This window comes from Paramormyrops kingsleyae, chromosome 13 (assembly GCF_048594095.1).
Source record: "Paramormyrops kingsleyae isolate MSU_618 chromosome 13, PKINGS_0.4, whole genome shotgun sequence".
NCBI lineage: Eukaryota > Metazoa > Chordata > Actinopteri > Osteoglossiformes > Mormyridae > Paramormyrops > Paramormyrops kingsleyae.
The window spans coordinates 29005818-29030300 of record NC_132809.1 but is presented as its reverse complement, the minus strand read 5'-3'; the positions used below and the strand labels follow the sequence as shown (position 1 = coordinate 29030300).

General features: G+C 43.2%; 2 protein-coding genes and 2 long non-coding RNA genes across 6 annotated transcripts; 2 read left to right on the top strand and 2 right to left on the bottom strand.

The window, feature by feature from the left end:
* The first annotated feature begins 2898 nt into the window (after positions 1-2898).
* LOC140578226 (uncharacterized) lies at positions 2899-4650 on the top strand. The gene is made up of 2 exons (XR_011982324.1): positions 2899-3243; positions 4281-4650. It is a non-coding gene; the product is annotated as an uncharacterized lncRNA (long non-coding RNA).
* Positions 4651-6277: 1627 nt separating this feature from the next.
* gabarapl2 (GABA(A) receptor-associated protein like 2) lies at positions 6278-11504 on the top strand. Of its 2 annotated transcripts, none has more exons than XM_023827344.2 (4): positions 6278-6478; positions 9553-9608; positions 10063-10235; positions 11336-11504. In XM_023827344.2, the coding sequence occupies exons 1-4, from the start codon at positions 6445-6447 to the stop codon at positions 11424-11426; spliced, it is 354 nt and encodes a 117-aa protein (XP_023683112.1). In that variant the 5' UTR covers positions 6278-6444; the 3' UTR covers positions 11427-11504. The 2 variants fall into 2 exon arrangements, with proteins under 2 accessions (XP_023683112.1, XP_072554666.1); XM_072698565.1 differs by lacking the exon at positions 6278-6478 and adding an exon at positions 9270-9360.
* Positions 6661-9049, bottom strand: LOC111851953 (uncharacterized). Its single transcript, XR_002840136.2, has 2 exons — positions 7971-9049; positions 6661-7650 (listed from the first exon to the last, which is right to left on the bottom strand). It is a non-coding gene; the product is annotated as an uncharacterized lncRNA (long non-coding RNA).
* A 68-nt stretch (positions 11505-11572) lies between the features above and the next one.
* adat1 (adenosine deaminase tRNA specific 1) lies at positions 11573-22184 on the bottom strand. Of its 2 annotated transcripts, XM_023827343.2 has the most exons (9): positions 21168-22177; positions 21011-21079; positions 20759-20813; positions 20508-20638; positions 18871-19792; positions 18540-18703; positions 17798-17897; positions 13395-13481; positions 11573-12133 (listed from the first exon to the last, which is right to left on the bottom strand). In XM_023827343.2, exons 1-9 carry the CDS (start codon positions 21319-21321, stop codon positions 12001-12003), a joined length of 1815 nt encoding a protein of 604 aa, XP_023683111.2. In that variant the 5' UTR covers positions 21322-22177; the 3' UTR covers positions 11573-12000. The 2 variants fall into 2 exon arrangements, with proteins under 2 accessions (XP_023683111.2, XP_072554665.1); XM_072698564.1 differs by lacking the exons at positions 11573-12133; positions 13395-13481 and having other exon boundaries at positions 18508-18703; positions 21168-22184.
* Positions 22185-24483: the final 2299 nt, after the last annotated feature.

The window sequence follows — 24483 nt, the reverse complement described above, 5'->3', positions numbered from 1 at the left end:
GAGGACAGTGTAGCAGGTGTGCATATTTGCAGAGGCATTAGGTTTGTTGTTTTCTCAGCATCAATCTTCGAAACAGGCAGATTCCTTCTGAAAGTACGTGGTGCCTTGAGGCCTGAAAATGCTATTTTACAGGCTCCTTCTGTTGACTTTGGTCTTGCCGACGAAGTAGTCAGTGCATCTCTACAGGCTCTGAGGAAGATGAGCGATGATGACTCACTGACTTTTTGAAAGACACTCCTGTTCCCACAACTAAATGAAAAAGAACAATGAGTTCACCACTTAGTGTTTTATGCACTGTAGGTCACACAAACCTCAGAGTCCTAGCCAGGCTCAACATTCTGGAGAGCCATTGTGGAGAGGGAGACCAGGTTCTCCAGAGGCAATCTTCATCTGATGATGGCAGTGAATTGCCTTCTCCCTCTTCCTCTTTTCTGGATGCTGCCTTCTTAAGCCCTCTGCAGAAGCTGGTAGGTGCTGTTTGCGGTGACAACCTTTCAAATGAAATCTGTGTTGCAAAAGCCATGTTAGAAGTCCACCTCTGCTGTTGCAGACCTCTCCACCATTTGCGAACACCTCCAACAGTTTAAGGAAGCATCTCTTCAGCTCCATCATCTCTATGTAACTGCTATTGTGATTGGAGTTTCATCTGCTGCATGTGAGAGTTCTTTCTCCACTTTGTTGTGTGTCCTAACACCCTTCCGATGCACAATGTTACATCAGAGAGAGGAAAACTTGGTTATTCTGGCTCACAAGAAGGCCATAACAGCTGCACTAGACATGGATGAATTTGTTAGGATTTCTGCACAAAGAAATAGAAGACAATAGATCCTACAATAGAGAATGCCCACATAGCAGACAGGTCTGGCCCAGATCTGGCGTCAAGCCGGCATTGCTGGCTGAGTTCTGGCATGGCAAGTGGTATGTCAACCAGATATGGGCCAGGTCTGGCAATGATGGCACTGTTTACATTATGGCATGCCAGATGTGGCCCGATTGTGGTTTGGTCTATGTGGCCCAGGCACATAGAAGACAGGTCTGGCCCAGATCTGGCGTCAAGCCGGCACTGCTGCCCAGTTAGCAAGCACATGTGGGCCGATTCTCGCTGAGTTGTGGCACATTCGGTTCACTGTCAGCAACGGTAAAAAATTGCGGGCCGATTGTGGGCCTAGCACGGCGACGATTCTGGCTGACTGTCGGCATTTTTAATCTGGGCCAGAACCATTCTGAGCACGGCGAGCGATTCTGGCTGACTGTCGGCATTTTTAATCTGGGCCAGAACCATTCTGAGCACGGCGAGCGATTCTGGCTGACTGTCGGCATTTTTAATCTGGGCCAGAACCATTCTGAGCACGGCGAGCGATTCTGGCTGACTGTCGGCATTTTTAATCTGGGCCAGAACCGTTCTGAGCACGGCAAGCGTTTCTGGCTGACTGTCGGCATTTTTAATCTGGGCCAGAACCGTTCTGAGCACGGCGAGCGATTCTGGCTGACTGTCGGCATTTTTAATCTGGGCCAGAACCGTTCTGAGCACGGCGAGCGTTTCTGGCTGACTGTCGGCATTTTTAATCTGGGCCAGAACCGTTCTGAGCGCGGCGAATGATTCTGGCTGACAGTCGGCATTTTGCGTGTCGGACGACTTTGGCTGACAGTCATCCATTTCAGCATTGGTAACATGATTTGTGTCGTACCTAGCCCTCACCTGGCGTAAAATTCTGGCCTGATGTCAGATAAATATTCTCAAAAAAATTCGAACCAGAACTAGTCTTAACATGGAAGATCATTCTGACTACAGTCTATAGGAGGGGTCACCAACATGGTGCCCGTGGGCACCAGGGCGCCCCCAAGGACCACATGAGATGCCCACGGTGACTGTTCTAAAAATAGCACAACTCACCATTGAGCATGGCGTCTAAAATTTAATTTTATCCTGTTGATATTCTTCTTTAATCACATTTGCATTTATATAGATTTGAAAATGGCAATATCTAAAAGAAAGCATTTAAAACGCGTTTATTATACATGATTTAAGAAAAATGTATCAAACTGCATGGTAGCCCTTCGTAAGGCTCAGTACCCGTGAAGTAGCTCCCAGTTTCAAAAAGGTGACCCCTGGTCTTAGTCTATAAGAACATAAGAAATTTACAAACGAGAGGAGGCCATTCGGCCCATCAAGCTCGTTTGGGGAGAACTTAACTAATAGCTCAGAGTTGTTAAAATCTTATCTAGCTCGGATTTAAAGGAACCCATGGTTTTAGCTTCCGTTACACTAGCAGGAAGAATATTCCATACTCTAACTACACGCTGTGTAAAGAAGGGCTTCCTCAAATTTGTTTTAACATGTTCTCCCGCTAATTTCCACTTATGGCCACGAGTTCTAATATTTAGACTAATACTGAAATAGTCATTTGGCTGAACAGCATCCAGACCCGTTAGAATCTTATAGACCTGAATCATATCCCCCCTTAGTCTCCTTTGCTCAAGGCTAAACAGATTCACTTCCGCTAACCTCTCCTCATAAGACATTCCTCTAAGACCAGGAATCATTCTCGTTGCACCTTTTCTAAGGCAATATATATGAGGTTCTCATTTCATTATGTTGTATATGTAAATCTGCAAGATGTCACCTGGGTCTGTTCGAGCATTGGTAATGCTTTGTCCCATACCTGACCCTCATCTGGCATAAAATTGTGGCTGAAGGCTCTGCTCTCTATTATATCATAACCACTGTCTGTTTGGGATAAAGCCTATACTAAAGATCATGAGAAACACAATAAAGGGCCAATGGCTGACATACAAAAAGACTCCAAGCACCAGCTGTTGACATAGTACAGTCCCACTGATATGATAATTTTTTTGTTTAACATTGGAAAACCATTAAAACTTATTGGATATTTTTGTTAACTACGGTATATCGTCAATCATTAATTTTCATCTGACATGTTTACTTAAAAAAGGAAAAGTAAAAACAAATGAAAACATTAATTTATCTTCTCTAAAATCTTGTCTTTTAAAAATATAAACCCGTTTGGAATACTTTGTGTATAGGGCTTTTCTATTGACCGTTCGGTATTTGATCATCTACGCTGAACAACCAATCCTGAAATAAGTGGGCGTTAACGTTTCAGTTTAGACCAATCAATGTCCTTTAGACGTCACTGCAACTTCACCGGACTTTGAGGCTGTTGACGGCGTCGATCGACTTTAGATGGCTGATTCAGTTTGAATAATAACGAGCGAATTGTGGTAAGTGAAATATTTCAGTTACTTTTAAAGTTCCATTTAACCTTTTTAGTCAGAGATTTTAGCTTAAGATTCTGTCGGAACGGTATGTTGGGAATGATCGTTCATTTTAAAAAGTCGGTTCAAACAAGTCACACGCCTTGACATAATATTAAATACAGGGCTCTCGAGTTTAAATCAGATGTTTAACGTTAGATTACATCTGCAGAGCTCTCAAGTCTCACGTATTGTGTGTGGGACACACGCATTTAACACAACAATCTCCCACGCCAAACGACATTTCTCTGTCTGAGAAGTGATAAAGCTCGCGCCACAGCTAATCCAAACCTGCACCTTCAATTTTTTTCTTTTCATGGGGGACATGTCACTTCAGTCCACTGCTCCTTTGTTGCTGGTGATATCTGAAACTTGTTTGGTTAAAAATGAGCACCGCAAGTTCCAATTTACGACTTTGTGCATTTAATTCCTAGTGATGGAAATATATCCTTATATATATACATATATATATATATATATATATATATATATATATATATATGCGTCTAATTGATCAATCGACAGATTTATCAGTTATGCATGATCATAAGTTGGTAAAGTTGTGTGTCATATTAAAGTCACAGTAAAAAAAAAACAGGGATGAAATTCATATGGAACAATCATATATTCTGTGCAGTATTGGATATAGCAGCCTTCTGGACAGTTACAGTTCAGCAATGAGTGTTTTTTTATGTCAGATCAGAACAGATATTACATTTCAGATTGCATACATATATGCATACAACTTTGACGTGTTGTGAATTAAATGGTGAAATTAACAACCCTGTTTAAATATTGTTTACTTGTTCATGATATTCTGTCATGGACATAATGATTCATATCTCCTTATTTGTGTACTACTGTATGTGTTTTGGAATTGTTTTATACTATAAATGTTGGGTGCTGTCTTGATCTTGATGGTATGATTTATGTTCTATGCCTTAGAAGCAGGTGGCATTAATAGTTTTGTGTTGTGTGTTGTGGCTGCAAAATTCCTTAACTAGGAGTGCAACGGACCAGGAGGCAGAGAAAAACATTCAAAGATGGCTTCAGTTGGCACCTGACAGGGATGGAGGAATGAAGGAACATGCAAAAAGGGCAAATGACACTTAATTCCATTGTTTGTGATGTATTTACTTGTTTTGTATTTGGATTTTTTTGTGTGTGTTTTTGACCACCCAAATTTCACATTTTATTAACCAGTTTTACAGGGCCATGTTCTTAGATATTTTGTATGTTGTGAAGTGCTTTAAACGCCTCATCTGTCTGTTGATGTTACAAAGTAAAGTGTAATTAAATATCAATCAGTGGTTTGTTGAAAAGCATTTATATGTTGTTTATAGTAAAAGTAAAAATAAACTTTATTGATATCAATTGTGTATCCATTGTGCTTTATGATGTCACTGGGCCTGTTATGGCCCAAATCAGGTAGAACCATGTCTGGGCCATCACTGGGCCTGTTATGGCCCAAATCAGAAAATCCATGTCTGGGCCGTCACTGGGTCTGTTGTAGCCCAAATCAGGTAGAACCATGTCTGGGCCATCACTGGGCCTGTTATGGCCCAAATCAGAAAATCCATGTCTGGGCCTTCACTGGGCCTGTTATGGCCCAAATCAGGAAGAACCATGTCTGGGCCGTCACTGGGCCTGTTATGGCCCAAATCAGGAAGAACCATGTCTGGGCCGTCACTGGGCCTGTTATGGCCCAAATCAGAAAATCCAGGTCTGGGCCGTCACAGGGCCGTCATTCTTTGCGGTATCTGGGCCAAAGGAAAATGAATAGTGTGGGCCAGATCTGGCCCAAAAGAATTTTGCTATCTGGGTGTATAATTAGATATGATCAATGAGTCACTGAAAAATGAAAATAGGGAAGAAAAAAAAAAACTTAAAAGGGAAACAAAATAAACCCAAACACTGAGAATATTATGGGTGTGGAGTTAAAATACTAAGATTATGCATTAGTGGGTTTAAAAATATTAACTATAGTTTACTTTAGCATTTTTTTTTTAAAATATAAAACAGACCACTTTATAGCTTAAACATAAATAACACTATCCACACCAACATCTCGAGTCTAGAACCGTGCCTGCTTGTAAATAGTCTGCATGGTTTGCAAACTCATTGTCATGCTGCCTGTAACATTTTCGTTTTGTTATTTTTTCGTCAACGATGATTTTAAAAGCATTCGGTTTAGTTTTTGTCTTTAAATGCGCGACGACGTGAAGCCGTGAGTGACGCCACATATGCGTGAGATAACCATGTATAAAACGCCGATTGTTATGAATGAGCACATTAATGCGGGTGTAAATTAACAGTACGTTCCGTCAGGTCAGTGCAGCCTCTGCAGGGTAGTGGGTATTCCTCCCAGTACCACTGCACGTTGCAAAGGTAAACAATTAAGGAAATTGAAACATAATTTCTTGCTAACCTCCAACCACATGTCACGCCACACAGGTTACACGTTGGTTGACATTCCATCGCAGTGCACTTCCCTGGAATTGCAATTCAAGAAGTCAGTCTTCTCTACACTGAAAAAAAGCCCCTGGGGGCACGTGTGACATGATAGTGACAAAAAAAGACGTTATACTGTACACGGGAAATACAAATACAATAAATTATTTTCATTATTTGCTCACCGGGTTAGGGTTAGGATATATGCGGTTGGAAAATCCATGTTTGGTTGGGTATTGCGTTTAGTGTTTGTACAAGACCATCAACCCCAAGATACAGAATCATCCCTTAATTGAAATTATACTACATAGGCCTACGTTTTCTTTTAGTTTGTGTAGTTAATACATAAAACTTGATAGAACACAATACGTTATGTTGTGCAATGTTCTATTTAAAAAGTAACTTTTTCTAATTATTGATGTCGTATATTTGAAATGATCCAATTAAACACATTGAACGATTATATTACTACAGAACTAAGGTCCGAAATTATTGCAATATTGTTGAATCAGAAGGAAAAAAATCATTCACCCCCTTGTATTTTAATGGTTTGGTCCGGGCGTGACATCATCCCAAGGCTTGGACTTCGATTACTGACTCTTGTTTTTCTGTTATTGGCAACGTTTTTATATAATACGTTATATTAATATAACAGTCCTTTACTCTTTTATTAATTTGGATCTCAGCGTGAAATATCGGCTCGAGTAATCTGCAAAAATGAAATGGATGTTTAAAGAGGACCATTCCCTGGGTAAGTGTGTTTTTTATTACATCACACATTCACAGAGCTCTCGAGAAAATATTCATATTGTTGGAACCAAGGCTTTTATTTCCGAAATGTCCGCCACTGTTTTGTACGTTTGGTGTCATGTATCTGGCTTCTGTGTTATTGCATTTAACTGCGATGGTGACTTTCAAAACACGATCGCCGAGCAACATGTTTACATTTTATTGGGTTATAAATAAATGAACGTCTCGTGACGCGAAATTATTAAAATTGCGATCGTTTGTAACTATGAATAGGCGTATATATCATCTCGATCAACAACCAAAACCAGTTTAATCTGGGTGAAATTATGAGCAGCTAAACGTCGGTTGTCCCCGGACCGGAACAGTTTGTCATGACAGTTGACAATTTCTGGCCATCTACAAAAACCGATACTGTAAAAAGGAATTACGTCAGAGGGTTATTTCTGTATTTCCCATATGCAATAAATGTATAATAAAAGTGAAAATCAAATTAGCCTTTCTTCAGCAACGCTGGCTCCTTTATCCCGGAGAATATCCGCACACGACGTACTTGATATCAACTAAACGTGAATATCTGCCTAGTGCGTCGATTCTTAAAAAAGAATGGGAAGGGAAAAATGAATATATCTGTATTTTGTTTCACAAAGGACACTGATGCATAGAGGAAAATGCTTCTATAAGGATCTTCCTTTTTGGAGCTGAGCAGTGTGTCTAAGTAAACAAATTAAAAATCAATTATAGGCCAGACATAGACATCAATTAAAATAATTAAAAGCATGTTCTACACATTGTATCAATGCTGTGGCCCAAGCTTGAATTGTTTGGATCAATATGTCCTTGTGAAAGGTACAGACATTTTTCTGTAAATAGTTCTCGAATCTGGGCTAATTAAACTAAAGGCTGGGGAATCCCTGTGGACGCTGCACTTCTGTTGAGGCTAACATTGAACCACGATTCCCACTCCTTCCCTATAAAAACTACCTATTGCTGAAATGGCACTGATGCTCATGTAATGTATAAAACATAGAAGTAAACACTTCTGAAAAGAAAAAAAAACAAGCGAAGATGCAGATGGCGAAATATAGTACGAAAGCATGCAAGCACGCTGTGACTGTAATTGCCAGTTGTCCTTCCTTGATCATTAAAAATATGTCTGTCCTCTAACACCAAAAGCTGGGGGGAAAAAAATCAATCAACACATCAGTTCACATTATACACAACATGATGTTGCTACACTGTCTATAACCCATTTCATTCAGATATGTAAAACATTCAAGCAGTGAACTTGCCTTCAACTGCTGATAGTTATCAGTGGGTCGACCTGACTAATAATTTAAATGCACATTATCGTTTCAGCAAGTAAATATACTGGCAGGCCCTGATGCAGCTCATCGATTAGCAGTTCACAGGAACATTAGCAATTGATGTTGCAGTCATATTGAAATGACCATCCAGATATGCGTGTTACCACATCAATGCATAACTGGAGTTACCTCTGCAGGCCAAACTGCGAGCGTTTCAGGTTAATGCTGGCGGATCTTAGGCGGTGACCGTTTTTGATGGGTCGGCGGGATGGCTGTGATGGCACAAGGTCGCTGTGCCGGAACGTGTCTGAGGTGTTTGTGGCCCTGGGTTTGCAGCTGCAGGATACTGTGGTTGTATATCAGGAAAAAGACGTCCTGCTTCTTCCATATTTACTTCGATTTTGTGTTTTTTTTTTTGCCAAGCTATAACATTGCCAAATCTGTAATACACATTTATTTCAACAACTCTACTTAGCAAATGTATTGTTTGAATATAAGTGGGTCATATATGAAGTAGGGATGTTAACCGATGACCGTTTGACCGGTGGTTGACCGTATCAACGTTAACCGGTCAAAGTTGTCGGTAGTCGGTTAAAAAAAAAGTGATATCTAAATTAGGCTATTATAGACAGTGGACTATACGCTACTACAGTTAGCCATCTCATTCCTCATCTTTTTGTGTTAAGTGAACAAATTATCCCTCACACTCAATTTTTCATAACTCGCCTGTTTGTACTTAATAAACCAATAAAAACATTTGGCGCGAGGTCACAGCGTTTGGGTTCGCGCGCTCACAAGGTTTGCGAAAAGTAAAGGCAACAGGCTAGACACTTGTCTTTTTGAAAAATAAAAAAATAATATTAATTATACAACAGAGTTGTCCTGTCCGTTATTAGAAGGCACACAGTGAGTTAGACCTGCCTTGGCCGGTGCGTCTTTTACGTTTTCTGAAGGTGCCTGTTTTATCCATGGGTTTTATCATGTTGCAGTCTATTAGGCAACATTCCGCATAAGATGGGCTTAGATTTGGAAATACATTACATCTACATTTCAGTGGTAACCGATAAGGTGATGATGATCATCATCTTTCTTTATTATGGTTAGCACTACCTCAACTAAAGCGGCGTCTCTTCGGAGCTGTCATTTTCTTAAATGAGCCGTGGCAATGTTTCAAATGAGCTTCTAACCTAGACAAACGCCTTTATTTTCAAAGCGATCACCTTGTACCCAAACCATTTGAAACTAAGGAGCCATTTGTCCTACGATTACATACAAGCTCTTCGGCGCCGCGTTTGCGGGACTCATGTTTCGCGCTGTAGGGGATTTTAAAAAAGTGACATGAGTGGCAGTGTGTGTGTGTGTGTGTGTGCGGGAGGCAGAGCGGCAGAGAGATGCGACAGAGTTGCGAAATTGCAGGCGCGGCTCGAAATGGCTGTTATTTCAAATAGCGTACCATATTTTAAACTAATCGGTTAACCGGTTTCAACCGGCTACTGAGGCTCGGTGGTCGGTCAAGAATTTTTTTAGTTTTCGCCATCCCTAATATGAAGCAGCTGACTGTCAGCTAATTATATGCACTGTAAATTGAACCCTTATATCTAGAGAGCTTTTTTTTCCATGGGACTGCTCTAAACATTCTGTCATTGTATATAATATGGAAAAACATCATCCAATAAAGTTTATTAATAGTCCTCATTTATCAAGTTTATGGTTCATTATAATAATCGTAACTTCCACCGACTCACCCTTCTGTATCTATTCTCTATGACAGATCACCGGTGTGTGGAGTCAGCCAAAATTCGCAACAAATACCCGGACAGGGTTCCGGTGAGTGAATACTTGTATCTGCCTATCTGGGAGGTGGGGGTGGCACACTTTTGTAAAGAACCAAACATTGTAGGCACAGCATTGTACACATGGCATCACTAACTTCTGTGTAAAATTAATTACGATTTTATTTATTTATGCCTGTGATGGAAAGGTCACCAGTTCAGTTCCATGATTGGTCGAGTGATTTCAAGTACAAGGCTCTTAAAGCCAATAGCTTCAGGGACCGTGTGAGCCTGTTTCTTAACTGTACGCTTTGGATAAAACCGCCTGCTAAATAAATAACTCGACATTATATGCTATATATAGCCGTGTCAATATCTGCTGATGCAAAGGAATAGCAAAGAATACACAACAGGCAGGACCATGACAACCTTCATATGGGCTGAGGAGAGCAGCTGTATTCATGTTTTCCCGTGAAATGTTCCTCTGCACCCGTGTTCACACCTTTCAGGTCATCGTGGAGAAAGTGTCCGGTTCGCAGATCGTGGACATCGACAAGCGGAAGTACCTGGTTCCATCTGATATCACTGTGGCCCAGTTCATGTGGATCATCAGGAAGCGCATCCAGCTGCCTTCTGAGAAGGCCATCTTCCTGTTTGTCGATAAGACTGTCCCTCAGTCCAGGTCAGACGCCGACACCCATCCGGCAGCAGCTGTCCCTTTTATTATGACGTTCATACGGTGATACATTAACTTCTGTGACTTTATTCAAAAATGTGTATGATCGTTTTGTCTTTGCAGTATTAGCTAATATTGCTGCAGTATACAACATTAACATATGGGAGCCTTTGCATTAACCAATAGTATTTTCGCTTTTGTTTAAATAGTCAGAGGGACTTCTAGAATGGCCTGGTTGTCATGGCACCAGTCTTTTGGTATGCCATTGTCACAATGGCTGGGCCCTGCACCCTTGCTCATAACACACCTGTCGAACCACTTTGAAACCTAAATACGATATGGTTAATCCCAGCGTCCAAGCTAAAGCAGTTCCACATGAGGTAGACATTAATAATTAATATGTATATTAGAGTCACTGCAACAATTCATACTGGGACTGAAGCTGAAATTCTTAGTGCCAGTTTGGAATCACTTACATTGGGAAATAATTCAAATGTAGATTGTTACATATATGCCATGGCAGTGTACCCATGTTATTTCCTGCCCCCCCCCCCCGATTTGTAGCAACTTCCAGATGAATTCAGAACCAAACCTAAGCAGCTGTGTTCCATATACTGGTATCTTATAGAAGATCACCAGTTCCAAGTGGCCCAGAGGACAGAATCCCAAACTCAACCTCTAAAGTGCAACCACATAATTCTTGATGACACTTCTGAGTGTGTAGTCAGTGCACGATTCTTTATACAGGCAGTTAATCTTTGGGGGCAGCGTGTGGCTCAGTGGGCTGAGCCAGTGTGCCTGTAATCAGAAGGTCACCAGTTCAAACCCAACCTCAGCGGGTCCTTGAGCAAGGCCCTTAACCCCCAGCTCCCTGGGCGCTGCTACGGGTGGCTGCCCTTCACAGACAACTTACTCTACAAAGAGTAAGCTGAGGGAGGCATAAAAACAATTAATAATAAAGTAACAATTATTATTATTTAAACCTCCATGGTCTGGGATTTAGTCCTGCTCTAAAGTTTGCAACCTGACTCGTGTAAATGCAGGTGAGCAGTTTATGAATGGCTTATGTGTGATCCCCACCCCCCCCCCCCCCCCATCTCCTGCAGCCTAACAATGGGACAGCTGTATGAGAAAGAGAAGGACGAGGACGGCTTTTTGTACGTAGCGTACAGCGGCGAGAATACGTTCGGCTTCTAGAGACGACACCTTCACACCTGCCGTGCTGCTTCCCCACCCAACGCATACAATCACACCCCCACCCCCGCCCCCACCCCCACCCCCACCCCCACCCCCGCAGGCTTCATCGGACATAAACTGACATGTGAAAAACAGAGGAATCATAATGCATTTGTATCTCGGCTTTTCTCCACTGTATTAAAGATGTATACATTAAAATTTGATAATTTATCTTTAGCTGAGATGAACAAAACACAGGATGCTGTTCTCGTTTTTCCAGTTAGCCGTTTTGTAGAAATACCAGAAAAATCAGTATTTTTAAAATTTCCTTATTAACCTTTGTTTTGTTTTGTTTTTTTTTTTTTTGGAGTTATATGAATATATTTAAGATTAAGTTATAACTGAAAGGTAAGGTAGTTGGAAGAATTAACCAATAAAATAAATAGAAAAACAGCATGTCTGCTTCTTATAAACCAAAGCTGCATGTAAGACTGAATTGCACGTGTGGCCCAGAGCGATGGCTTCTTTAGGGTGCTTCCGTGACTCAACGCACCATCCGTAATGCGGGTTCAGATGCACGCTGACCCTGCGCCTTTCACTTGAACTGCAACAGCTGTCGGGGACTGCGCGGCCACAGCGGGAACACCTGCGTGCGCAGCTGCAGCCAGGCCTGCTGGTACGCCTGCGCAGCCTGCTTGTAGTCGCCGTAGGTCAGAAGCTCCCTTGCCCTGTTGGGACAGTCTGCCATCAGGCACGGACATCCACACCGCGCAGCCGAGCAGAAAAGAAAGGGCTCTCTGTAGAAGTATATCAAACACATGCTCCTCCCCCCACCCAGTCTCCAAGCCCCAAACCTGCTCTTCATCAGCCAGGTCAAATATCCTCACTTCTCTCCTAGCCAAGGATTCATTTCCTGTTTGTGAGCCCCAGATGATGTGTAATGTCTGTGGGCCCCTGTGTGAGCGTGTGGGTTGGTGTAATGTCTGTGGGCCCCTGTGTGAGGGTGTGGGTTGGTGTAATGTCTGTGGGCCCCTGTGTGAGCGTGTGGGTTGGTGTAATGTCTGTGGGCCCCTGTGTGAGGGTGTGGGTTGGTGTAATGTCTGTGGGCCCCTGTGTGAGCGTGTGGGTTGGTGTAATGTCTGTGGGCCCCTGTGTGAGGGTGTGGGTTGGTGTAATGTCTGTGGGCCCCTGTGTGAGGGTGTGGGTTGGTGTAATGTCTGTGGGCCCCTGTGTGAGCGTGTGGGTTGGTGTAATGTCTGTGGGCCCCTGTGTGAGCGTGTGGGTTGGTGTAATGTCTGCGGGCCCCTGTGTGAGCGTGTGGGTTGGTGTAATGTCTGCGGGCCCCTGTGTGAGCGTGTGGGTTGGTGTAATGTCTGTGGGCCCCTGTGTGAGGGTGTGGGTTGGTGTAATGTCTGCGGGCCCCTGTGTGAGCGTGTGGGTTGGTGTAATGTCTGCGGGCCCCTGTGTGAGCGTGTGGGTTGGTGTAATGTCTGCGGGCCCCTGTGTGGGAATCAACGAAATTTTCTCCATGAGGCCTGACTCGGGGAAACAGTTTTTGCTCAAGCAAGCCGGTAGATGCAATTTTAACGGTAACAATCTGCAAGAATGATGTCTGAGCTCGCAGGCTGACTAACAGAGCTCAAAGCGATCAATATGTCTGACTTAGAGTGGCAAACTATCAGTCTTTCTGGATCAACGCAACCTTGATTGTCATCAAAACAGGTAGGTGAGCTTGCTGGGCATTGGGGACTGGCGGGGGGGGGGGGGTATTGGTTCTGAATCCCAAACGAGGGGGAAGGAAAGAATCATGTTGCAAGTATTTTAGAGCGAGACAGAAAGGCTCTGTTCTTGAAGGCACAGGAGATTAGCCCATTCATCAGCATCACAGACAATCAAATACAGAATGCAGGTTCTGTACATAAAGCCCCTATGTCCATTGTTAGCAGTGTTTGGCCTAGCGAAACATTCCTTTCATATTGAGGCTCTCACCTGAGAGATTCTGGGAGCTGGGTGTCCACAGTAGCAGCCTGGAGTGCCAAGAAAGACCGGAAGACTTCAGCCTTACAGATGAGAGACCTGAAGAGAGGAAAAAAGATGACCCACTTTACTAAGAGGATAGGGGTGTGTGTTGAAATATGTCAACTTCAAAGTCTGAATAAAAGACTTCTGAAGTTCAGACTTGGTGTTTTAACACTCTCAACAAAACTGTGCAAAACTGAAAATGGGCAAATAACAAAAAACAAAAAAAAAAAAAAAAAAACTATGCAGCGGCAAATTAAAGCTGTGAAATATGTAGGAGATAATCTCTGAGTATTTTGAGTTCATTCTGAACTTGAAAGAAGGTGACACCAAAAACTGTCATCTAAGATATAAAGGGGTCTCCTCACCTGCCATCTAAGATATAAAGGGGTCTCCTCACCTGCCTTCTAAGATATAAAGGGGTCTCCTCACCTGCCATATAAGATATAAAGGGGTCTCCTCACCTGCCATCTAAGATATAAAGGGGTCTCCTCACCTGCCTTCTAAGATATAAAGGGGTCTCCTCACCTGCCATATAAGATATAAAGGGGTCTCCTCACCTGCCATATAAGATATAAAGGGGTCTCCTCACCTGCCATCTAAGATATAAAGGGGTCTCCTCACCTGCCTTCTAAGATATAAAGGGGTCTCCTCACCTGCCATCTAAGATATAAAGGGGTCTCCTCATCTGCCTTCTAAGATATAAAGGGGTCTCCTCACCTGCCATCTGAGATATAAAGGGGTCTCCTCACCTGCCTTCTGAGATATAAAGGGGTCTCCTCACCTGCCATCTAAGATATAAAGGGGTCTCCTCACCTGCCATCTAAGATATAAAGGCGTCTCCTCACTTGCCATCTAAGATATAAAGGGGTCTCCTCACCTGCCATCTAAGATATAAAGGGGTCTCCTCACCTGCCATCTGAGATATAAAGGGGTCTCCTCACCTGCCATCTGAGATATAAAGGGGTCTCCTCACCTGCCATCTGAGATATAAAGGGGTCTCCTCACCTGCCATCTGAGATATAAAGGGGTCTCCTCACCTGCCATCTGAGATATAAAGGGGTCTCCTCACCTGCCATCTGAGATATAAAGGGGTCTCCTCACCTGCCATCTAAGATATAAAAGGGGTCTCCTCACCTGCCATCTAAGATATAAAAGGGGTCTCCTCACCTGCCATCTGAGATATAAAGGGGTCTCCTCACCTGCCATCTGAGATATAAAGGGGTCTCCTCACCTGCCATATAAGATATAAAGGGGTCTCATCACTTGCCACCTAGCATGTCCTATATGTCAGCTGGTTGTGTAAACAGTAAGGCTCTAGTGACTTCTGTGAGTTTTACTCTACTACCAACAACTGGGTTGACTTCATTTAGTTTGATATTTATATGTGTGTCCCATTCAGCTTGTTCATCCTTTTCATGTGTGAGTGCAGAGAAGGTGATATTAAGAAATTTGACATCCATCCTCAGCATCAGTGTCTGCCTGCTCATTATTAGATATACCATTATGGTCTAGGACCAGGAGAAGTAGCCACTAAGACCAGATATGTCATTGAAGGCTACAACAGCGTCCCTAGAGGTATGACCGCACTAGCATGAAAAATACACAGTAAAAATGGGTCTGTCAAGATATAGTACATTGGTATATCACGGTAGTGTGCATACTTTGTATACCGAGCTATCTTCATCCAGCGATTGTTTTTCTGGGGGACTCTCCCACCAAGATACCAGGATAACATTGCTTTTGAACATACCAGTTAGCAAGATATGTGAGCAGCTTTCTAGCTAGCGATGCGCAATAGACAGGTATTGATGTAACTGGTCCGAAAATATTTCTCCCACTAGGTTTCGAACTAGGGATGTAAGGATACACAAAAATCACGTTTCGGTAGTGCCTTGGTTTTGAAGTCACGGTTCGGTACATTTTCGGTACAGCGGGGTGCTCAGGGAAAACAGTAACACACAAAGGTTCTGGATTTGCTGCTTTTGCTTGGTTCATATGCGTACTGAACCGAAAGATGCGTACCAAAAATTCTCGGTACGAATACAATTATTAACCAGCTAGATTATCTTTTCAAGTTATTTCAAGTTATTACCAGATAGATTCATTTATCCCTTAACTTTTTCGGCAGGTAGCACATTAAGTGTTTATATGCAAAGTACATTGTTGCATCTCAAAGCTCTACAGACACTTGCACACTCACCTTTTTTTCGTTCGGTCTGGTATTTGTACTTCATATGGTCTTTGCACATTCTACGCTTCAAGCGATATTTATTATATACAAAGTATTTTCTTTAGCATTCTCTACAAGACCACACTAAATATTTGACATTGAAAACACACCCACACACCCACGCAATACTAGAACAAACCATAATGCATGACAGACTGAACCCTTTTGCTCTTGAATGGAAAAGCATTGTCTTATTTGTCTTAGTACTGAAAGACCTTTTTAACAGGTACATTTGTACCCTGTTGACATGGTATAAAAATGCATGCCACCACCGTTTTTTAAATGTGTATTTTAATGCCAATATTAATACCTTAATTCCATGATTTTTCCAGGATTTTCATGACTGTACGAACCCTAGTTTTTTAATAAGAAATTTTATTGTGTTAACAGAAACCAGTAATTGCTTGTCATAACAAGCAATTACTGGTGCATTTAACCCTTTGTATTGCTTATGTGTAGCAGATATGTCAATCCCTGGTTATAGGCTGCGTTCACACTGCCAGCCACATCAATTCCGATTTTTTGCTCAGATCGGATTTATCTATCTTGACGGTTCACATTCATAACTACAAGTGACCTGTATCTGACTGTAATGTGAACGCATCGGTCCTCCGAAACGTCACGCATGTGCACATTGATACGTTTTTAAACGGGTAAAAAGCTGGTCGTAAAATTGTCACGTTGTGCGGCCATGACCGCTGCGCTGATTCGAGTCTTTTGCCTCCTTAAACTTTGACTTCAGGCTCTTTATTTTTCGTTGGCATTGTAGCCACGTTCGTGTCCGCGCTGTGCCATTTCTTTGGCAATTATTTCAAATACTACTCTATTACGATAGGTTCCTTCCAGTTTAGCTTGAACAGATTCATTTCCCCAAATATCAATTAAATCCCCACCTTCTTCATCCTTCCACTGACTTATCGCAGCTCTCCTCCATTTTTACCTTCCTGCGCTGCTGGTGCAGGCTAATGTCAGCACATGAGTATAAGCAAAGAGCCACATGAATTCCGATCTGAGTGTCACATTGGATACGTATGAGATTTAGTACCACATATGAAAATGACACAAATCTGATTTGAAAAGATCAGATTTGCGTGTCCACACAGCCCTGAAAAGATCAGATCTGTGTCACATTAAGGCAAAAAATCCAATTTGAGTCACCTCAGCATGACAGTGTGAACGTAGCCATAATGTGTATCAGAATTAAGCTTTTAGTTGGGCCCTCAAGCCCAATCTGAACGCTTACTACCAGTCGGTCAGCATCGGTTTCTTTTTTTACACAAACATCTGGCAATCCAAAAGGACAGGGTGTCCAGAGACAGCTACAGTAATGAAGGGTCATCCTTGCCCATGCCAAGCCAGACTGGTTTAGCTAAGCAAATATGCAGGTCAAAGTTAATTTAAATTCACGAATTCGCTTCGCCACTGGAAGCGGATTTTCTGCTTGTAGCGACGAGCAGCTAGAACTGGTAGAACTGGCTATTTTTTGTGCCAGTGTGTCTGTATCGTTAGTCTAAAATAGCATCCTTCCTTTTTATTTGTGTTTATGTTTATAAGAGCAGAGTGTGAGTCATATGAAAAAGGTGTGTGAGGTATGAACGTGTCGAACAATACCTGTATTGGCCTACGAATCGCCACATATTGCCTGCGTCACGCTGCACACAAGCAGTTACACTGAACCTGCCACACTGTCTGTGGAAGGACAAGGTCTCAAGAGCAGGAGATTATAAGGAGCTAAGAAGTTGGCATCTGTTCAAATGATACAAGGAACAGCATCTAGTACGGGAAGCCTCTGGCTGAGGAGGAACTCCAGGCAGAGAACATGATGTCTCACAGTCACCCATGCAGTCAACAGACTAATCATAGTGGGTGTCACCTGGGTCTTACACAATGAAAATGGGGTGGAAAGTTGGAAATCTGCTGCAACGGAACCTGCTCTTCTACTGGGGGCAGCAAACGAGCATTTTTTTGTTAATCTTGTTGTTGTTGAAACTTGAAGAACAGGAAAGAACAGTAGCCCTTAATCGTGGCTAAAAACAATCCTCTACTCTAACTGCTGAGAATACGACGACCGCACGCTGTGACGCGGGGTGGGGGAGAGAAAGAGGACGAAAGAGAGATGAAGAGACTGAGCCACATTCACCTGGCCTGTGACGTGCTCAGCGCCTTCTTGGTCACACCCTGCTTGTAGCCATTCGAGGTGACATCTAGTGGTCGGTCAGGGACGGCGCACCAGCTGATCGCTGTGACAGACAGACAACTCGAGTGAACCCCAGCAAACGGTGCTTTCATTATAATCTCCGTAGCTGTTGTGTAAGCATATTCCCAAATGGTAGGGAGGTTCTGTCGATAAAAACATTGGCAAGGCCACCTAGGCTGCATATTTAATGCAACTTAAGTCACTCTATCTGAAAATACAATTAAAGAGACACTGTGACCACATCAAATATTAATGCTAAATGGAAAAATAGATTATACTGTAGACTCTACAATACAGGATACTTGCAGGTAAAGTAAAAACAATGACAAAACAAGAGGAGGCTGCACCCAGCAGTGGGAGAGGGGAACAGGCTACTCAATCGAGCACAGATGCATCATTAGCCACTTCAAACTGTTCAAGGATGAAGAGACGCTCTCATTCCTGCCTCACATCAGTGACATCTATTTAATCCAGTGCGGCAGTATAAGAATGGGGTGTACGCAGGGGCGGGGCAAAAGGCGCACTGGCCCCAGCTGAAAGCTGATTGGTCCCCGGAGTCCCCCTCCCGTGTCACTCATCAATTCAAAACGCATCATTGGCTAATGATAAGGTTGGCCCCTCTGTATGAATTATGGCCCCTCTTTAACCTCTACCTTAAAAACATCCTAGAATCCCCTGGACCCACCAGCCCCACAAGGAGATACCCTGCCCAGGGCAGGCCGGCCGGCCAGGGCCTCCCTATAAGCGTGATTCGTTCGTGCGTGACAGTGAGCAAACTCCAGGCCAGACTGCAGCAGCTGCGGATGCCAGACCTCGAAGCCGTCAGGCAGGCCTGTCACATGTGAACACCTGCGGGGGGCAGAGTGCGGGTCACATGAGTTACTTCCCTAGGTCACATGGGTCATGCCCCTTTCAGGCCCACATGGATGTTGTGACAGGCTGGATTTAATTAAATATTCGGAAAAAGTACTTAAAATATGAGATTCACTTTCCATAAGCTACTCAACACTTCTCACCTTTCGGTTAGTGCTCTCTTCATGGCTTGCAGACTGTATGGACACTTCCCTATTACCACAGCACTGAAGTAGATCGCCCCCTGCAGGTAGTGGGAGAGCAGTGCACCCTGGCAGCCCAGCACTCCCCAGCGAGCCAGCTTGTCACTGCAGGAGAGGGAGAGGGTGGGCTCCCCCCGACCCGGCTTCACTCGCAGCACTCCCACACTGTGGTAGCCCACGCCTGGGCCCTGCGGGTCTCTGGGAGCACCTGGCACACACTTTGCCCCTGTCCGGTGCAGGTCCTGGGGTAGGTTCATGGGCAAAACCTGATCTTGAAGGTGGCCCTGGGGTGGAGCCTGAGGGCAGTCAGGGTGTGGGGCCCGATCCTGAGAGCAGTCAGTGGGCGGGGCCCGATCCCGAGGGCAGTCAGGGGGCGGAGCTCGATCTCGAGGGCAGTCAGGGGGCGGGGCTCGATCTCGAGGGCAGTCAGGGGGCGGGGCTCGATCCCGAGGGCAGTCAGGGGGCGGGGCCCGGTCCCGAGGGCAGTCAGGGGGCGGGGCTCGGTCCCGAGGGCAGTCAGGGGGCGGAGCTAGATCCCGAGGGCAGTCAGGGGGCGGGGCTCGATCCTGAAAGAAGCTGAGAGGTGGGGTGTGGTCCAGAGGGCAGTCAGAGAGTGAGGCCTTTGCATTGGGACTGTCTTGGGCCTGTCCATGTTCCCTGCATGGTGTCTCTCCACAAGCTCCTCTCTCATGGTCCTGCTCCTCTAGTCTGGGACGCTTCACTGCTTCATCTTCCTCTTCCTCAATACGGCGTTTACCATCAGCTCCAAACTCTGGGTCCCCTAACACATCTTGGGCACCAACTCTGGGTTGCTCTACCATTACTGGCTTGCAGGGCTGGGCTGGTTCATTGTCCACCTTGGGGATGATGGAGGCATCTCCACCTGCAGATGAAGCACAACAGCTCACACCTAAAATCTGTGACATCACAAATGTTTTGGATTGAAGAGATACCAAATAGGATTTGCTAGTTTACTGAACCACTTCATCTTTTAGAAAGATACTCATTTAGTCATGCATTTATAGCTTAAATATATATCCTCTAAGACCAGAAATCATTCTCATGGCCCTACACTGAACCCTTTCTAAGGCAGCAATGTCCTTTTAAGGTATGGCGACCAAACCTGCACACAATATTCTTGGTGGGGTCTTACCAAGGAATTTTATAATCTTAGCATCACCCCCCTTTGACTTAAACTCCACACACCTAGAGACTGCCAGTGGAACCCATAATATATCTGTATTTTATATTTCTGCTTCCTGCATGGATTACCTTTGTCTACATTAAATTTCATCTGCCAGGTATCAGCCCAAACAAGATTCCGCTGAAGCATCTGTGCCGCTAGATCAGTTTGCGTGAGTAAATTACAGTGCTTGTAACAAAATGGCATAAAGTAAAATATAAATATGTATAATTTTGTTTGTTATACTCAAAATTGCTTATAAGCCTCGATCAAATGCTGTAATTTCCAAAGTTCTGCCATTTTTAAGAATATCAGTGCTGATCATTTTTCACTTTGACATCTTTCTGGGTGTCCTAGCCGCTACCTTTCTGGGGATGTGTGTGTCTCAGCTGATTGAGTGAAGCAGTGGACTCACATGGTGTATGACTGCAGAAAAACACAAAGGACTCTCTGTGGTGAAGCCTCCATTTCCCCTTCTCTTCGGCAGGCACAAAAATCTCACTTTTCTCCTCAGACACTGCTCTCCGCAGCTGCTCTGTTAGATATCTTTGGGTAACACCCACCCACACACACATACAAAAAAGGTATATTGCAGTTAATATTTGCGTTATTCCCCCCCGTGATACACATATGGATTCACACATAAAACACATCCTTCCCCCTTACCTGACAAAGCCCCTCCTGGCAACGACCTCAGCATGGCTGTCATTGAGTACATCACCTGCGTTGACAGGGGATGGAATTGCGATTATGAATATCAACATAAACAGACGACTATGTCAGTTTGACTCAAAATGAAACGTCATGCATTAAAAGCCCTTACTCTGCACAAAATCATCTTACACCGTTCACAGGCTTTATCGACCCCTGGAGGAAGAGGAGTTACCTTGAGATCTGGGCAAAGGTAGATATACTTACCCCGGGGACTCATGGCTGATTGGCCGATGCATTTAGTGCCGGTCGCTAACGATACCACCTCTTTTACAGCTGTAGGAAGAGGAATCGCGGATCATGAATATTTCAAGAGCATTTATAGATAATCAGGAAATTAGATAGAAAGGACGGAAGGACCCACTTGTCTTTCGGTCGGGGTCACCAGTCTGCAGCGCGGACACTCTGACTACTGCAGCCAGAAGCGTCCATTCCCTATTCGGCTCAGGTTTGCCTCTTTTAGGCAGTTCACTGAAGCGGTCGTAGCATAGACGGGCAATCTCATCCGCGTCCCACATGCTACTCTGACTCACTACACAATATCAATAACAAGTTACCCGCTGTTCCGGCCGTACAGTCCAAATTAGAACATAATTAATTATTCCGTTTTTAACGCAGTCATGTTTTGGTAATAATTAAATATACTGTCTTGTATTTCAAGCATCCACGTTGTGTATACACCTAAGACTGTCTCTTTGAACTCCGCGCAAAACACTGAACGGCCCTTAAGGATGAACTTTCACCCGGTAGTTACAATTCTGTTTTCACAATAAAAGTCGTACATGTATGATTATTGCACGATAAAGAAAGCGGCTGGATTATGCATCTGTAGTTTAATTTACAAATGTAACGTATTTAGGTTTTTTTTTCTATTAAATTTGATGCCCTCGCAACACCAAGAATTTGATAGACTTAGACTATTGTATATGTCAAATTATTGTTTCAATACATCTCTTCATATTTTTAAATGTTCAACATACATAACGGATGTGTACTTTTCTTTTGAAATTCAATTTAAATTCACAGTGATTTTTTTAACGGGAAAGTGCAGTCAGGTACCTACAGTACTGGAGTATGATTCTCCGAGTACGTATAATGAAAGTTAATTTGTAATCCATCGTTTATTGGGTAACGTCACTAATGGTAAAAACAATGTCTACTAACAAAGTTTCAGATGTAAATTAATGTCTTATTGTGGAAAGTTTTTACCATGCACATTATTACCGATTATACACATTACCATGGAAGCCTGGTGTTTACCAGTCATTCGTTTACTCTCTCGTCATTTTTATATTAAAATTCATATGCTCTCATAATTAATCGTATGAATATCTGTCACGACTGTCAGCAGTTTCAAAAGATTCCAATGATAACCATACACACAGCCTACACCAGCTGTTCTTTTTAAAGAATCACACTTGGAGTCATCAGGTAACCGTCTGAACATTTGACAGGTTCATATCCTGGTCAGGAGATATAAAGTCTGAAATGTGCGGGGCTCCTCAGTTCAAACCAGGTAATATCAACATTCCATTTAAAAATCCTTCTGAAAAACAAATATTTGCACAACCAGCTTTGAAGCCAAGCTGAAAAAAACCATCACTCCTGAGTCCCAGGCGCTTTCCACCCCCTGGACACCTCATTCATCCTCATACATCCTCATTCATCCTCTCCTACATCTGAAATCCACCCCCGGCTCACTCGCTGCCAGCAGTTTAACTGAGCTGCTCTGGTTTCCTTCCATCCTGTTGCAATTTTTCTCTGATTATTTGATAAGGGGAAAAAATCTTTAGAAAATCCGGGTCAGAAACGATCTTGAAAGCAATGAATTCTGGAGGCTTTCCATACAGACAAGCAGCTCCTATGTTCATCCAAAGGGCTTTCTGGTCTAATCTCTTACTACTCTCTTTGGACTTCCTTATTTTTATAGATCATTTCTATGACTATAGAATTGTGATTATAAGTATATATACGTTGTTTTATAGTAATTATGATAATCGCTGTAACTAAAATACGAATGACGGGAAGTTTATTAGATTGCAGTACTTCAAATGACCACTAGATAGCACACAAAACATTTGTATATGTATGATTTCCGTTCTCCCTGTACTATATTCATCCATCTTCTAACTGCTTCTCCTGGTTCAGAGTCGTGGGTGGCCTGGAGTCTATCCCAGTCAGCTCAGGGCATGGGTACACCATGCGATTACAGTCCATATACATCCATATAATATGGGCAATTTAGAGACAAGTTGCCTAATGCCCTCGCACACATAAAATATCATAAAGTAAAATATAAATATGCTGGTCTCCAGGCTCTCTTTGGACTGTGACATGCAAACTCTGCACATGCAGAATGGAGGGGGATTCAAATGTTAGCTAGTGAATGTAAGAATTGACAATTGTAGCTAGCTGGGTAGCAGAACATGCTGCTTCAGCCCCATGCAAATGTGCGATTTGAGTAGCAGTAAACATTACCACTAGCTGTGGCCTGAGGGTGATATAGGTAAGCATGGTGCTTCGGGTGGTGCGTGTTCCATAATAAGAGCTCTCTACTTTTTAACTGTACTACAGTGCAACAGTAATTTAGAAAAAGAATGCTCGGAATTTTAAAAGTGGTTCATAAGAGAGCTTGAGAATTCTCATGATTTTAAGAGCTATACAAAAAACCTGTCTGTGAAGTTTAGTCAAACGATAAATTGTCTAGCAGTAGGGCAGCAATCCGTAGGACAAGATCAATGTTGGGATGGAGAAGCTTCACAATAGGTGAGAGGATCTTCCTGAGTGACTCAGTGAGACTCCTGACATCTGCTGAGAAATCAGAGGAACGGCTTGAAAATGGAGGCCCAGGACGAATGCCTAAGCACCCCAAGAAAATCTGAGATGCCAAAAAGATGAATGAGCAAAAATTGCACTGAGCCGATGTAAAAAGTTGGTAGAGACTCACCAGTAATGATCCAAAAACAATTAGGGGTGATAATTGACACCAGAGCTGCTTACAAATATCGAGCTCTTAAATCGTTCCGCTAATCTTCAGCTTGAGCTTTTAGATTCTTCATTCTTCTAACAATTCACAATCTAACAATCTAAAAATTTATATTTCGCATGAATTTTATTTTGTGCATTTCTTTGTGCTTTTCAACAAAACAGGACTGAAGACTTTGTGCACCGTATCTAAATGTTAATTTAGTGCCTTAAGACACAAGATGCAGTAAAAGCTGCAGCCACACTATAGAATGAGAGTAGCGACAGTAACCCGTAAATGTTTGTGTGGCTTCACAGGCAGTATCTTCATGGAAGGGAGGTTATATCCATACTGACATACTGGGAGGGAGGTTATATCCATACTGACATACTGGGAGGGAGGTTATATCCATACTGACATACTGGGAGGGAGGTTATATCCATACTGACATACTGGGAGGGAGGTGATATCCATACTGACATACTGGGAGGGAGGTTATATCCATACTGACATACTGGGAGGGAGGTGATATCCATACTGACATACTGGGAGGGAGGTGATATCCATACTGACATACTGGGAGGGAGGTGATATCCATACTGACATACTGGGTTGGGGCTTTCAGGGAACTGTTACCATCACTCCCACACTAACACATCAGCCATTTTGTTCTTTGTCCATTTTATTTAGCTTATTTCATTTACAATAAGATATT